This window comes from Syngnathoides biaculeatus, chromosome 11 (genome assembly GCF_019802595.1).
Source record: "Syngnathoides biaculeatus isolate LvHL_M chromosome 11, ASM1980259v1, whole genome shotgun sequence".
Classification (NCBI taxonomy): Eukaryota; Metazoa; Chordata; class Actinopteri; order Syngnathiformes; family Syngnathidae; genus Syngnathoides; species Syngnathoides biaculeatus.
The window spans coordinates 27,188,677-27,202,643 of NC_084650.1; the positions used below are offsets into that span (position 1 = coordinate 27,188,677).

The 13,967-nt window shown below is 40.6% G+C and overlaps 1 protein-coding gene across 2 annotated transcripts; it reads left to right on the forward strand.

Annotated features, from left to right (window-relative positions):
* The first annotated feature begins 584 nt into the window (after nucleotides 1–584).
* Nucleotides 585–10,788, forward strand: LOC133509048 (uncharacterized). Of its 2 annotated transcripts, none has more exons than XM_061835685.1 (3): nucleotides 585–1,462; nucleotides 7,910–8,012; nucleotides 10,341–10,788. In XM_061835685.1, the coding sequence occupies exons 1-3, from the start codon at nucleotides 1,226–1,228 to the stop codon at nucleotides 10,691–10,693; spliced, it is 693 nt and encodes a 230-aa protein (XP_061691669.1). In that variant the 5' UTR covers nucleotides 585–1,225; the 3' UTR covers nucleotides 10,694–10,788. The 2 variants fall into 2 exon arrangements, with proteins under 2 accessions (XP_061691669.1, XP_061691668.1); XM_061835684.1 differs by having other exon boundaries at nucleotides 590–1,462; nucleotides 10,338–10,788.
* Nucleotides 10,789–13,967: the final 3,179 nt, after the last annotated feature.

Consider the following 13,967-nt stretch of genomic DNA (forward strand, 5'->3'; position numbering starts at 1 on the left):
TCGTTTTAAGAAAGCTTTGCTCAGTCAACTTTCCTGTTCTACTGTATTGGCAGATATTTGTGCATAAATTGTTATATATGTGTGTGTGTGTGTGTGTGTGTGTGTATTACTAAATTTTGTTTTCTCAGTTTCCATGGTGGAGCAACTTTTGAGAAGTGACTGAAACACTGAAGAGAATTTTCTTACTCCATTTTTTTTTAACTCTATTAGCAGTTCATTTTGATTTGATTTCTTAACGTATGTCATTTTCTCCCCCACGTTTTTTAAAGCTTTTTTTTTTTCAGCGAAAAAGTAACTCAAATTCGAAAACGCATGCATTTTCACTGTTCCTGTTTTTGCAATGTTTAGAAAAGTGACTCCCCAAATTGCACTGGTTTCCCATTTCCACGACGCCATCTTTGGAACAGTTCGAAAAGCACGACCTGTCTGCCAATTCTACGTCATTGTGTTGGCCCATCTGGAAATGAGCATTGTGAGTCGCTCAACTGACTACAGTTAAAACCAAAGGACCAATTAAATACAGTACATTCGACAAAAACGTGTCCGACGCAATGACGTGAAAGCGTCACCGGAAATGGATTTGCTAACAAGGACTGCAATTCCCGAAATGCACCGCGTGCAAGAATCCCCATTGCCCGTCTTCAGAGATCCACACGTAGTCTTATTTCTGTGGTTACGCTTCAGTCGTTGAACGAGGTGCGAATTGGAATACTTTGCTTGATCCTTACCCAAGCTTTTCCGAATTTAGGATAAGTGTGGGTTCTCCAGGCTTCCAGACGTGACTTTGTGCATGGTTCCGAGCTCCAGTAAGAAGATTTTGAAGACTCGTGGTCAGCTCAAAGCCACGTACAGGATTTTTTCGCTCCTTCGATTTCGTCAGGACTTTTGGAACGTTGCTGCACATAAAATCTTTTTATTTTTAGTATTATTACAATACATCAGAAAGTCTTTGAACTGTCCGATATAACAGGCGCTTAGAGGTTGCAAGAAACATTAGACATTGCCAAAAGTTTATTATTAAATTCGCGATCCCTTTCAACACATTAACACGCTTTATTTAAGGATATACACCCTATAAACGTGTATTTATTGCTTTAGATTATTTTTCAACTTGGTCTGCTTCAGTCCGTTTTAAACCTAGGAGTCGCGTATTCTCGACCGTCTGTATCCCATTTAAAATCGTACTGTATAATTATTCATTTTACTGCTCCCCAATCCACCAACGATGTCTTTTGGTGCGCGGGCATTGGTCCACTTTTTGCGGCCGTCTTGTGTGCTGCTGCTCTCGGCTTTATCGGTGCTCCATGCCGGAGCCGACCAGGCCAAGCAGAAGGCGTCGGCGGCCGGGAAGGAAAGCCAGTCGACGGCCACACTCCGCGGCATGTTCAGCGGAAAGAGCCGGGAGCTCCACGGCTTCGTGGAGTCACTCATGGGAATTGGCGCCATCCGAACAGCTGCAGAGGTAAAAGGAAAATGATCACATGAAGATAAAGGTTGAAGGGTGGGGGTCTTGATGCTGCTCTTAATTAACTCTTTGTTCTTCCCCCAACGGCATTCATGTGATACACAGCCGGCCCAAGCCTTTTTAGTGAGGGGGCTCTAATTCTGGCATTAATATTGATCATTCATTTTTCAACAATACACACACACACACCCTCCAAGTAATCAATATAACCTATGGGAGTGATTGTCAAACATTTTTCACCAAGTACCAACTCAAACAAAAAAAATATATATATTAAAACACAATCATGTATTAACCCTGGTGTTCATCAAAACGAAGCTAGAGTTTTTATTCCTGAAGCATAATTTACATCACTGTATTCCACTGCAATATGCATAGTTTAAACATCAACACTGTACTTATATTAAACTTTATCCATCCATTCTCTGAAATTATTATCCTCACAGAGCTGCCATCTGGAAAATGTCACAAAAATGCTCCCTTAAAATGCATTATTCCTTTGGCATACAAACTAATTGAGGGTTTTTGGGACTTACAAGGGTTTTTGTTTTTTGTCATTGTTTACTTGTCTTGTAAGAAAATAAGACGAGGGCAAGACCATTCTTTTTTTTTTTTTAAAGAGGCTTCTTGTTGTTTATTGACAGATGAGATGTACTGTCAAACTGAACATTAAACCAAGAGAATGATATTCCTGATTGAGGGCTGTAGAGATCTTCACTAGTGACTTAGATAAGCTCGAGAAATTAAAATCGCCTGATTTCAGGCCTTTCGGCTGAAAAACGGCAGCAACTCATGAACGTGTGAATGCTTTTAATTCATAGTTCATATTTTCTGAGGCACCATAGAGTCAATATTACATCCCAAATACCCGTAAGAGTTGGTTTGGCAGAATATTGCCCCTTTAAAACTTAAATAATCCATTGTTACGTGAAACACGTTTTGAACATTTGATTCAGTGATGCTTTCACCTACCACAAGAGAAAGCACACATGCAGTTTTGTACCACACTGACAAATTCATCTTGCATGGTAGTTTTTTGAAGATTCTAAATTGCCTGTAAGTATGAGTGTGAATGTTTGGTTGTCTATTCAGTATATGCCATCTCATTGGCTGGCAACCAGTTCTGGGTGTACACCGCCTCTTCCGTTTAGCTGGGATAGGCTCCAGCATACTCAGGACTCGAGTGAGGATGAGCATTACGGGAAATGGATGGATTCATACTTTGTTTGATGCTAAAATGTGTATATAAATTGGATATTGTTTTCAAACTAAACTAAAAAAATCAACAAGTGCTTGGTTGGCTTTCGTCTCGGGCCGCCGGCTCTGATGCGCCGCTTAATTCGCTCAACGCTTAACTGATCACTAATGGGACCTCTTTCACCCTGTCATGTCCCTCATGCAATTATATGTCCTCTCACTGTCCCTTTTGCTTGTTAATCTCACCACCTCATTTCTTCTTCATCTACTTTTCCATCTCACTCCACTTTATTCCATCTCTCCTAGAGTGCACTCTTGTTTCTAGAGTTACTGATTGGCCTGGATAATGTCAGGTCAGTGGCCATGGTAAGAATCCTTCTGGGATGTTTTACTCATGGTTTCATTTTTTTCTTTCTTTTTTGGGGAACAGCAAGATATGCCCTCCTCAGTCCAAAAGTTTGTTATAAATGACAATAAACTGGATTTCTATAGCAGCTCTAAATGGACGCAAGGATAATTAGTTATGTTTATGCTTTAGCGTGGGGATTTGTAAACTTTTGTGCTCAAGTGGCACATTTCAGTTTTAAAACGGAGAGACGGGCCAGGTAAAATATCTAAAAGTTTATTTTAATTCATGAAACAAGTCATTCTCATGTGGTCATTCTTTAGTCAAATTTGTAATGTAATTATAATTAAAAAGTTAAATTGAAAAAGATACAAACCATTGATGAATTGAAATAACATTTTTTTACATATATTATTTCCATAAATAATTCGCCAATTATATAGTAAAAATAAAACATTGTATTTGGTAAAATTATTTCAATAAATGAAATTATCAATTTAATGAGATAAATAATGAGAAATAATTTTTAACTAACCACTCCCAAGGGGGAAAAACAGCTAAATTAATGCAGCTGATTTTACAGAACTTGTGATAGTAAAAATGTTTTTAAAAAAGTGGAGCCATGCTTCAGTGGTGCTAGTCAAAAAGTTATTAAACAAAACATGGACAGGCTGCAAACACTGTCACAATGGTATTGTTTTTTTTTTTTTTATTACTACAGTGGTATAGAAATATACTGCATCATCCAAAAATCCAAAGACAAAACTCAGTATCATTAAAAAAATCTAAGCATTGTCAAATGTTGTAAATACTTGGATTTGAAACCGCAATATAACTGGAAATTAGTCAGTTAGGACTTAGTATCAGTGTGGAAAATAGTGCTCTTAAATTTTCAATCTTTTTTCCCCCATCTTGGGGAAATAAAATTTCAGTTCTTCCTCTATTTGAGACTTAAATACTGCGGCGTATTTGGGGTCATTGAATTTAGCAATGCTCACTTTTTTTATTTTGACTTGTGCTTCCTGAGGCATGTCTTGATGTGATCACGTTTTCCCTCATTCTGTGTAAAATGATTCCTTCAGCTTGCCCTTAAAACTACATTTCATCATTGTTTTGTGTGTGTGAACTGCTTGCGTTACTTATATCTGTGGTACAGACTGAGAGCTGGCTCATTCTCAGACTGCTGGCTATAGTCACACTTTTTCCACACGTGACCTTCATCATCTTCCTTTATTTTTACTTCGTTTCTTTCAAACAATGACAGAATTACAAGTGCGGTACTGCAGTGTTGTGATGGAAACACTAGTGACAAGTAAAAGAGGGACACTTTTGAAACAGCCACATACCTTTGCTGAATGTAGATCTGTCTCGCTTATTGCTAATAAACAATACAAAATGCCATAGATGGGCAAATGAATTGCATAGGGTTACTGAACTATACTGTATTGTATTCCTAAAGTTTTATGTCAATTCTCATGGAAAGTATATTGCTGTACTGTGTAAAGTCTTGGAATTTTAGGGCCACTGTGCAAGACACTCTATACTTTTTAAAAATTAATTACCATTAGAGACAAACTGCATGAATGGATTTTTGTGAAAAACATGGAATACCAGCCAGGCGACAGACGCCCAAATGGCGCTCAGACACGCTGAACACTCGTCACTTATTGAGGCAGTACGTCGTGCAGCTGATGCAGATCCGAGACCAGCGGGGCTCCCCTCGACCTTGACGGGTGACACCTGTGCGAGTGTGCCAGTGTGCAAACGTTTGGAGGGTACAGGAATAGCGCAGGGCAGCTGTTATCACTCGCGCAGTTGTTGGCTCAAGTCTAGAACGCGGTTCTTTGATGATAAAATGCAGTTCAGCACTTTTGACTAGCCGCGACATTAGCTACACTTGCACAATCTAATGAAATCCAATACAAGACGTAAGTTTCTTTCGGTTTGTCCCGTTAGGGGTCGCCACAGCGTGTCATCTCAGATGAACGCTCATATTTGTTTGGCACAGTCTTTACGCCGGATGCCCTTCCTGACGCAACCCCTCTCATTTCCCGTTTTTTCCGTGAGATTCACATATGTGACTTGCTTAAAACGAACTACTGAGGGATTAGACTGTTGAGTATGTTTGGTTAAATCAGGTAATGACAAAGTTAGACAAGACCATCTTCCTGGGATAAGAAAAAACAATGATGACCAGATAAACCACAGTCCATGTTTACTAAAGATAGTGGGCAGTGACTTAGACATGTATGGAAAGCTGTTTGAGGTTTAATTTGCTAACTTTGACACCCACCCATCATGTGACCAGACCTGGAGAAAGGGGGGAAGGGGGGGGGTATGTGATTTCCTCTGTATGCTTCACTAACGAGCGACTACGATTTGATTGAATGACTATTTGAAGCCAGGCTAGCTAAAATTGAGTTTTATTTATGGCTGGTGTCTTTGGAGAAATGTCATTTATTTATGCAAATGTGATAGATGTGAAGTCTAAACGTGGAATATTGTAATCTTTGGTGGGTATACGTTGTTGAAATCTTGTTGAAAGAAGAAAAAAAATTTCAAAGTTCCCATGGATGGTTTGTCCCAGCGGGCTTTGTGATTCACCCGGACAAGGAGGAAGTTCATGGAATGCAGAAGTAGAATGCGTGTAGCCAGGATTCAGCACAATAGTAGAACAATGCTTACTAGTAATGTTTTTCTACTACTCTGTGATATTTCTCCTCACTAGTAGGGTAGCTTTGGCATACTAGTAGGTCAGAGCCATGTACTAGTGAGGCAAAACTTTTTGTTTTTGTCTGGTGCTACTTGTAATACAACTAGTATAGTGCCTGTTATTAACTAGTATAATATCTTAACTGTAATATACTGTCACTATTTGTACAATTGGGCAGCATGGTGGCTCAGCTGGTAAAATGTTGACCTCACAGTTCTGTGGACCCGGGATCAATCCCGGCCACGCCTGTGTGGAGTTTCCGTGTTCTCCCCATGCCTGCGTGGTTTTTTTTCCAGGCACTCCGGTTTCCTCCCACATTCCAAAAACATGCAACATTAATTGACCCCTCTGTGGATATTGCGCAATCTGCGTCACTTACCAATCAGAGGCCAGAGATCTGCATAAACCAAAGCCCGTTTTTGCTCCCGCCATTTTCTCAGACAACATTGCATGGTCCAGTATAGGTTTAGTTAGCGTTTTATCGCGTATTTGGGTTCTTTAACAATAGATATGGTTAAGAGGTGTAGTCACGGACTTTGTAATAGTGACGACAGGTATCCTGAAAGGCGAGTTAGTGGAGTTCAATTCGTACCCTTTCCAAAACCGAAGACCCAGTACGAAAAATGCCATCGATGGATCAAACTTTGTGGAAGACCGCATCATCAACTAAATCCATCTAATATCAACCGGAACACATATGTTTGCATGAAGGTATGCCCTATATTTGATTTTCAATACACGTCTCGTATAAATGAATGAGAGGTTCTCCGCTGGCATAACACTGCTGCGTGTGAACGATTGACACACTTATTCTTTGTTGAGCGATATTTAGCGATGATCGGACTGCACAAATGTGTCGCTTTCTTGCTGGCTCGCGGCCGAAGCTTAACCAGACTGTGTTTGCACGAAGATATGCCCTAAATTTGATTTTTAGTACACGTCTCGTATAAATGAATGAGACGTTCTCCGCTAGCATAACATTGCTACATGTAAATGATTGAATGAAATCAGAAGCATGGCGTCTCTCTCAGTTAAGAATGTATTGTATTGTATTTGCCATTTTTACTGTTTGTCTTACGTCAGCGCACGTGGCGTGACGTCACTTCAGGAGGCGTGGTTAAGTGCCCTGTACAGAGGGTTCAATTGGACACTCTAAATTGCCCCTAGGTGTGATTGTGAGTGTGGCTGTTTGTATCTATGTGCCCTGCGATTGGCTGGCAACCAGTTCAGGGTGTACCCCGCCTCCTGCCCGTTGATACCTGGGATAGGCTCCACTACTCCCTGTGACCCTCGTGAGGATAAGCGGCAAAGAAAATGGATGGATAGTTGTACAATTAGCACATATTTGTCAATGAGTGCAGTTGTGCCTCGCTAGTAACTTAGTGGTCCTACTAGAGTAACGTAAAAGTAAAGTAATGTGACCTATGGATGGTATTTGAGCAATTTTTCTATATCATTATCCATCTTAATGTTCCTGTAGTAGTCTGCTTTTTCTCCCCACATAGACAATTCTGTGCACTAGTTGAACAACTAGGGTGTTTGGTTGAACGACATTCCATTTTTTTTTTTTTGTGTAGTTGACACTCGTAATGCGAGTCCAGTTGATTTCTATTAAGTGATGTCGTCTTTGGTGCCTCCCGACCCCAGACTCATCCTGTTGTGTGGAAAGACCTTCAAGGCCTCACAGACAGTCAGAAATTTTGTTGAACACGAATGCAGGTAGCAGAGCTGGAGGGTCGCTACTTACTGAAGTACTACAATTTTGATCAGAGGTGGAGAAAATGCTTTTGCAATTAATGTTTTCAACTAAACTGCACTTGTTAATTGGATCGTAGGTGGAATTCTGGTTTTCTGTGAGGCATAGAAGGTGTCAGTTTGATTTGTGATTCACACTACATCCAACATAATGAAAAAAAAAATCAACTATGACTTATTTATAGTTCCTTTGAGAGTTACAAACCATGTTGTGTTTATTGCAGACGTTTTCAATCAGGTCTTGTACTGAGTCTCATTAGATGATGAAAATGTTCCAAATTGTCGAGTGTTTCTTCCTGTGCATTTAGGTGAAAATTGAGCAGGGCTCAAAAACGCATCAACGTTCCTGAATAATGAACATGATCATAATGCATTGTCCTTATTTGAGTGTCCCTGACTCAGGCTAAAACAAGTCCTCTCTTAACCGCAACAGTTTCTGGGAACGGTGATCCGCTTCCTGGCCGAAGGAGCTGCCAGTGGCCTCAACGTCATCGCCGTGTACGTCACAGAGATCCTCAGGGTCACAGGATTTGATGGTGGGTGGCAGTATCTTTTTTTTTTTTTTTTTTTGGGGGGGGGGGGGGTAGTGTAAGTACAAGTGGAAATGGAGTAAAAAAATAAGACACACACAAAAAAAATCTATAAATATCCCAAAACTAAACACCTTATAGTGTCAGTCCAAAAAGGATTAGAAAGAAGTAAAAGTTTACCTTGGATAAATCATCCATTGAGAAGCCTCATCCAAAATATATCCACACAGCACATACTATATGCACAAATAGGGTGTACACTAGTGCATAGAGGTACGAGTGACTTTCCTATCAAGTTATTCGAAATGCAAGCTGTCGTTTGGCCAATGTCTTCATTCTGACTTGCAAGATAAAATGTTGATCCAAGTTCGTGTGGCGGTGAATTTAACTCACTTCACAACAAGCTGCAGTTCACAAAATACAGAGCAGTTTTTCTTCTTCCAAATTTTTTTGATTTCAAGTAGACTTTAGATATAGTATAGTAGGAGTATAATTGCCATTTTTCGCTGATGGTTTAATTTCAACATTCAGCGATCTGAGCTGAGCAATGGCGTCATTGATCGGCTCCATGAAAGACCTCTTTCTCCGTGTCGTGTAAAATATAGCTAACATTTTATATAGTAGTATTTTTTTGTCTTTTGACACAGTACTGTAAATATCTGGCGTCCAAAAAAAGTCAGCGGCACGGGAGAGAGACAAGACTGCTGAGATAAGGCAACACCTAATGCACGGATCAGACTTCAAGACAAATTTGTTGTTTCACGGTAGCACTGTCAGACTACTGCAATAAATTCTTGTATTCCAATAGCACCTCATCCCGTTTTTTTTTTTTTTTAAATCATTGGACTTTTATCTGGTCAACTCGAATGTGAGCGGCCACACTCATTACCGTGGGGATGACATGAGTGGATCATGCCGATTATAAGAAAATTGGGGGGAGAAAAGGTGTTAGTTGTCAGAAGTGCTCAGCACAGGATGTTCGTATAAAGCTTGCTTAAGGTATGTTCACATACTTTTAATACGATACTTCTCGCAAGCAGGCAAGAAAACATTACGTAGCCTAGCAAGTTAGTGCTAGCGCTCGCAGTTGTGTGTAAACATGCTGCCCTTCTTTTGAACACATGATTTCACCAGAGCAGCGAATTCCAACCTTTATGGAGCCAATGCACATACCAGTACTTTACTAAAGGAAAATCTCACGACATACCAACAAATCTGGCAAAAAGTAGTTACATTAATTGCTGTGTGTACTTACTGCCATTTAATAGAAGACCATTAGATCGTTCTGTCTGTCACTATGCCTCACTAGCATAAATAGATGAACAAATATACATTATTTATCTATCCATCCTTCATTTATTGTAAATGTATTTTTAGTGTCAGCATGGTGGAGCAACTGTTTCAAGCGTTGGCGAGAGGTTCTGAGGACCAGGGTGCTTGTGAGGAGTTTAATGTTCTTCCTGTGGCTGTGTGGGTTTTCACCAGGCACTCCGGTTTCCTCCCATACCCGAAAAACATGCATTCATTGGACACTCTAAATTGCCCAAATTGAGACTGTGACTGTCTGTCTGTCTCTATGTGCCCTGCGATTGGCTGGCAATCAGTTCAGGGTGTACCCCGCCTCCTACTCATTGATACCTGGGATACGCTCCAGCACTCCCGCGACCCTTCTGAGGATAAGTGGCTTAGAAAGGAATGGATATTTTGACAGCAATCAAGTACGCAAGTATATTTCATAAATGAACACGCAATTTAAATAAACACATTGCTCCATCTTGCGACAGGATTGGTGATCGGTTATTGTTTTTGTTTTTTTTAAATCCCTGATGGGTGATTGGCGCCAAAAATCCTGTTCGTATAAAGCCACTTATAGAAATGAGTATTAGTTGCCAACATCTCTCGGCTGACTGACTTTTGACTTTTCTACCGTATGGGATTAAAGATGTAGGGGGTTCAATGGAGAACGCAATAGAGGAAGGCATTGCTGTTAAAAAATATATATATATCAAAGTTGCCTGAAGATTAATTGGATGTCCCACAGCACTACTGGCAAATCTTCTATGGACAGATGAAACTGAAGTTGAACATACAATGCTGTCAAAACCGTATGCTGTCTGTGAAAGATGGTGGAGGGAGCATTATGTTATGGGTGCGCTTGCTATCATCAATGCTAAAATGAATTCACAAGTTTATCAAGACATTTTGTAGCAATAAAATTGAGGGCTTTGGTCCAACAATTAGAAGCAGAGGTCGTACTACTACCGATCCACTGTGTCATTTTCCCGGTTAATGATAGAAATGACTTTTCATTCTCATGTTCTGGCTTCCCAGCAGCCCTCACACTACCCCGCTTCACCCCAGAGGGCGTGACCACAGTGGCCCAGTGGGCTGTCGTGGCCGTCGTCGGCTACTGGGTTCTGACCATCCTCCTGCGCTTCTTGATCGACACACTTCGCCACGTCTTCTGGTTGGTGAAAATGGCAGTGGTGCTGTGGATCTTCGCCATGATCGTGAGCGACGGCAGCGCCAGCGCCGACACCACGGCGGTGCGCCTGGGCGGCCTGGTGCTGGGGTACATCGTGTTGACCCTGCTCACCACCGGGTCGAACAAGACCGGCGCACTCGAGCATCGTCTGAAGAGCCTGGAGGGCCGAGTGAAGGCAGTGGAAAAGAGGAAAGGGCACTAGTGAGGAAACATTGGACAAAAGGTGACAGTGAGGAGCCATCACTTTTCGTTTCTATGTTCAAGCAATGGTGGGCAATAAAGTGGATTTTTAATCAGTCATAAGAATCTGCATTTTTTTTTTTAAAGTACATTTTCCTTGCCAATACTGATACTTGAGGCAAAATATCTGACATCGAGTAACTCATCCTTAATGGGATTCGAAGTTGCACTGCAGTCATTTTAGTGTGTCAGAAAGAAAAGTCTTTGTTCACAATTATGTCATTGTGTTAATTTGATATGAATCACAAGTTCTTGTTTTAGTAGTGTGTTGGTATTGTTGAGTACGCGAGTAAATACTTACAGCAATACTGGTATCAGTCTGGAAGAAAAGGTGTCGAACATACCAAATGTGCAAACAAGGACATGAAAACGTGTTTTACTGTACCAAATACAGTAAAACCCACGTGGTGACGTCAGGGTGTCATACGTTCCTGTTCTTTATGGAAGGTGCTGGAGGACTGCTCCCAAGTGGGTGTCCTCCAACACCGTCAACCTCGGGCCCGATGACAGGCCTCTGCACCTGCTTGGTTTCTTGTTGCAGTCAGCTGAAAGTTTATGTGATCCGTTGCGATCACGCCACCCATCTTCAGTCACACTTCCGTCTTAAATCCTTCCTATGCTCGTCTAGGACCCTCAAGTGAAGAATCCAGAGGAGTTGGCACCCTCATTAAATATGCACACTCTTGCAAAAATTAGGATAAAAAAAATTATTTCCATAATTCTGTTCAAAAACTTCAGGTTTCATAGATTATAGATCCACGGCACAAAACAAGTTCAAGTATTTATTTTATTTATTTTTTTTTATACAATTTGAGTTTCAGGATTACAATTGGTTGTTTTCACTGATGTCACATTTTTTGCTGAATTACTCATACACCATTGCCCCCTGCCATTTAACCTCCCTACCTAATGCCTACCAGTGTGGCAGCCTCCGGAATGCTCTGTTACTGTTTGTGTTTTTGTGTTTCACGGGCGTCTCGGGACTCAAGTACACAGGAGAGGATTTGCTAACCGTCAGAGATCCTTCTTCTGACTTTTCTTCAGACTTTTTTTTCGACAAGTTTCCCCAATTCACTGAAGCTTTTTCCTGAGTTGCTCATCGGTGTTATCTTCAAAGCCTCGCGACGAAGAGGCTTGCGATCCGTGATAAAAGTCCGTCTTTGACAGAGGGGACATCGTCTAACGCTTCTGACTTTGGACATTCTGCTGCTGTGCTTCAGTGGAGACTTGGCTTTGTGGACGAGTGCCCGACACTGCTATCCTGCTGCCCGGCTTCAACCTCCATCATGCTGATCGTGTCGCTGAGCTAACAAGCTTAATTGATACTCCGTCCTTTTTTGTTAGTCACTTGAAAGATTTGACAATTTTGTGAAATACTGAATTTGTTTATTCTTTTGTCTTTGTGCCATTGTCATCAAATTTTAAACAAATAATAAACTTTGCCTTTCTTGTGAACTAATATACAGGTTTTACTTTTTGGAAAAAAAATGAATAAATGGTCTTTGACTTGATATTAAAAAAAATAATAATATTCCACCACTTTTCATTTTCCATGTTAGCATACAGGTAAACGCCCATATATATGTTTTTAGATGGGCACTTACCTGTATGCTAACACGGAAAACGAAAGGCGGTGGAATATGCTTTTATATCCACAAGGAATGGTGCACGAACGTTACATAGGTCACCACACACTGCAGCAATTTTCGTTCACTACAACAACCTAACTATAAAAAATAAGACAGAACTAACCATTTACGAAGTGTCTTAATCAGACAAGTGTCCATCCCACTGCCCCTCCGGGATTTCTGTCACATAGAGTAAAAGATCAAGGGCACTATACCACACCTTTGTGACGCACTCCTGCATCCCATGATGTGTAGATGCCAGGTAACCTACTAGTCAGTCTGGGCTTGACGTGCTGTCAGTCGCGTCTTCAATAAATGCAGTTAGAAACACAATGTCGTCCACTTTGCGTATGTATGAGTAACGGAGCTCAGGGGTAAAAAAAATGGCCGCCGTCCGAGGATTCACAACACGTGACGTCACGTGGAAACAATCCATACTGTGAAGAAATCTGCCCAATTTTTGTCTGCCATAAATGTCTTAAGTGTCACACACTAATCATTGACCAATCATTAAATTGCTTCAGTTTGGTTCAAGTAAATGTTTTTTTTTTTAATCTCTTATTTAGGGTTTTATGAGCTGGAAGCCCAAATTATGTAAAAATAAATACTTGCAAAATGTGGGACCTGAACCTATCATTTATGAAAGTTTAACTTCTTGAATGAAATTATGGAGATGAACTTTTCCATGATATTCGATTTTGGGGGTGAAAGGGTCTGTAAAAGGTGAGGGTGAGAGGTCAGGGACAGCAAGGCCTTCTCTGCTGGGCTCTCCGTTATCACAAACGCAGACCTACATTTACAGCCCGAGTCCTAATATTTATTCCATGAAATAAATTAACAACAAAATCATTCAGAAAGTGGCAGTACAAAAATAATTAGCAAAGGGACTGTTGAACCATTCAGATTTAGAATTTGTCCTCACAGGGCCAGAGTGAAGGCCATTGATGGCTTCAGGCATTTTCTGTCCTCTGGTTGGTCAGGAGAAAAAAAAGAAGGAAAGTCACCTTTGGCTAAACACATCTATAGCGATTAGTAAATATACAATAGTCAGCATATTTGGTGAGTAATATGCATTTATTTTCACTGTAACACATCGGGTTAAATTGATGAGAGAGGATAGTTAGTGTTTTTTTATTGATAAAGAAAAGAAAACTGGGCTGCAGCAAATAGGGCACTTTTTTAATCCAGGGTAAAAAGCACTGGTGCATTGTCTCTATGGTTACAGACTAACAATGTATATTGTTCAAGAGCATCCCAGCACATTAGATAGTGGGATTCATACCATATGTCGACTAAAATATCTAAATAAGATACAGCAATACAGGATATACCGTAGTTAGTAGCTTTAATGCACACCTAGTTAAATACACATCATGCCGTGAGAAGTTTTTATGAAACAATCCCAGACTCCCCCCCCCCCACGCCCCCACCCCAAAAAATGTGCACAAGCTAAACTACAGCAATCTTGTGCGCATTTACAGAGAAATGCATCAAATATGACAGAAGGGCAAAAAGCGGAATTCAATGAGACAACTGCACATGTAAAAAGTGTGCGTGTACAAAATTTGTTAGCGATGAGGCAGCAAGTTTTTTTGTTTTTTTTTGGTG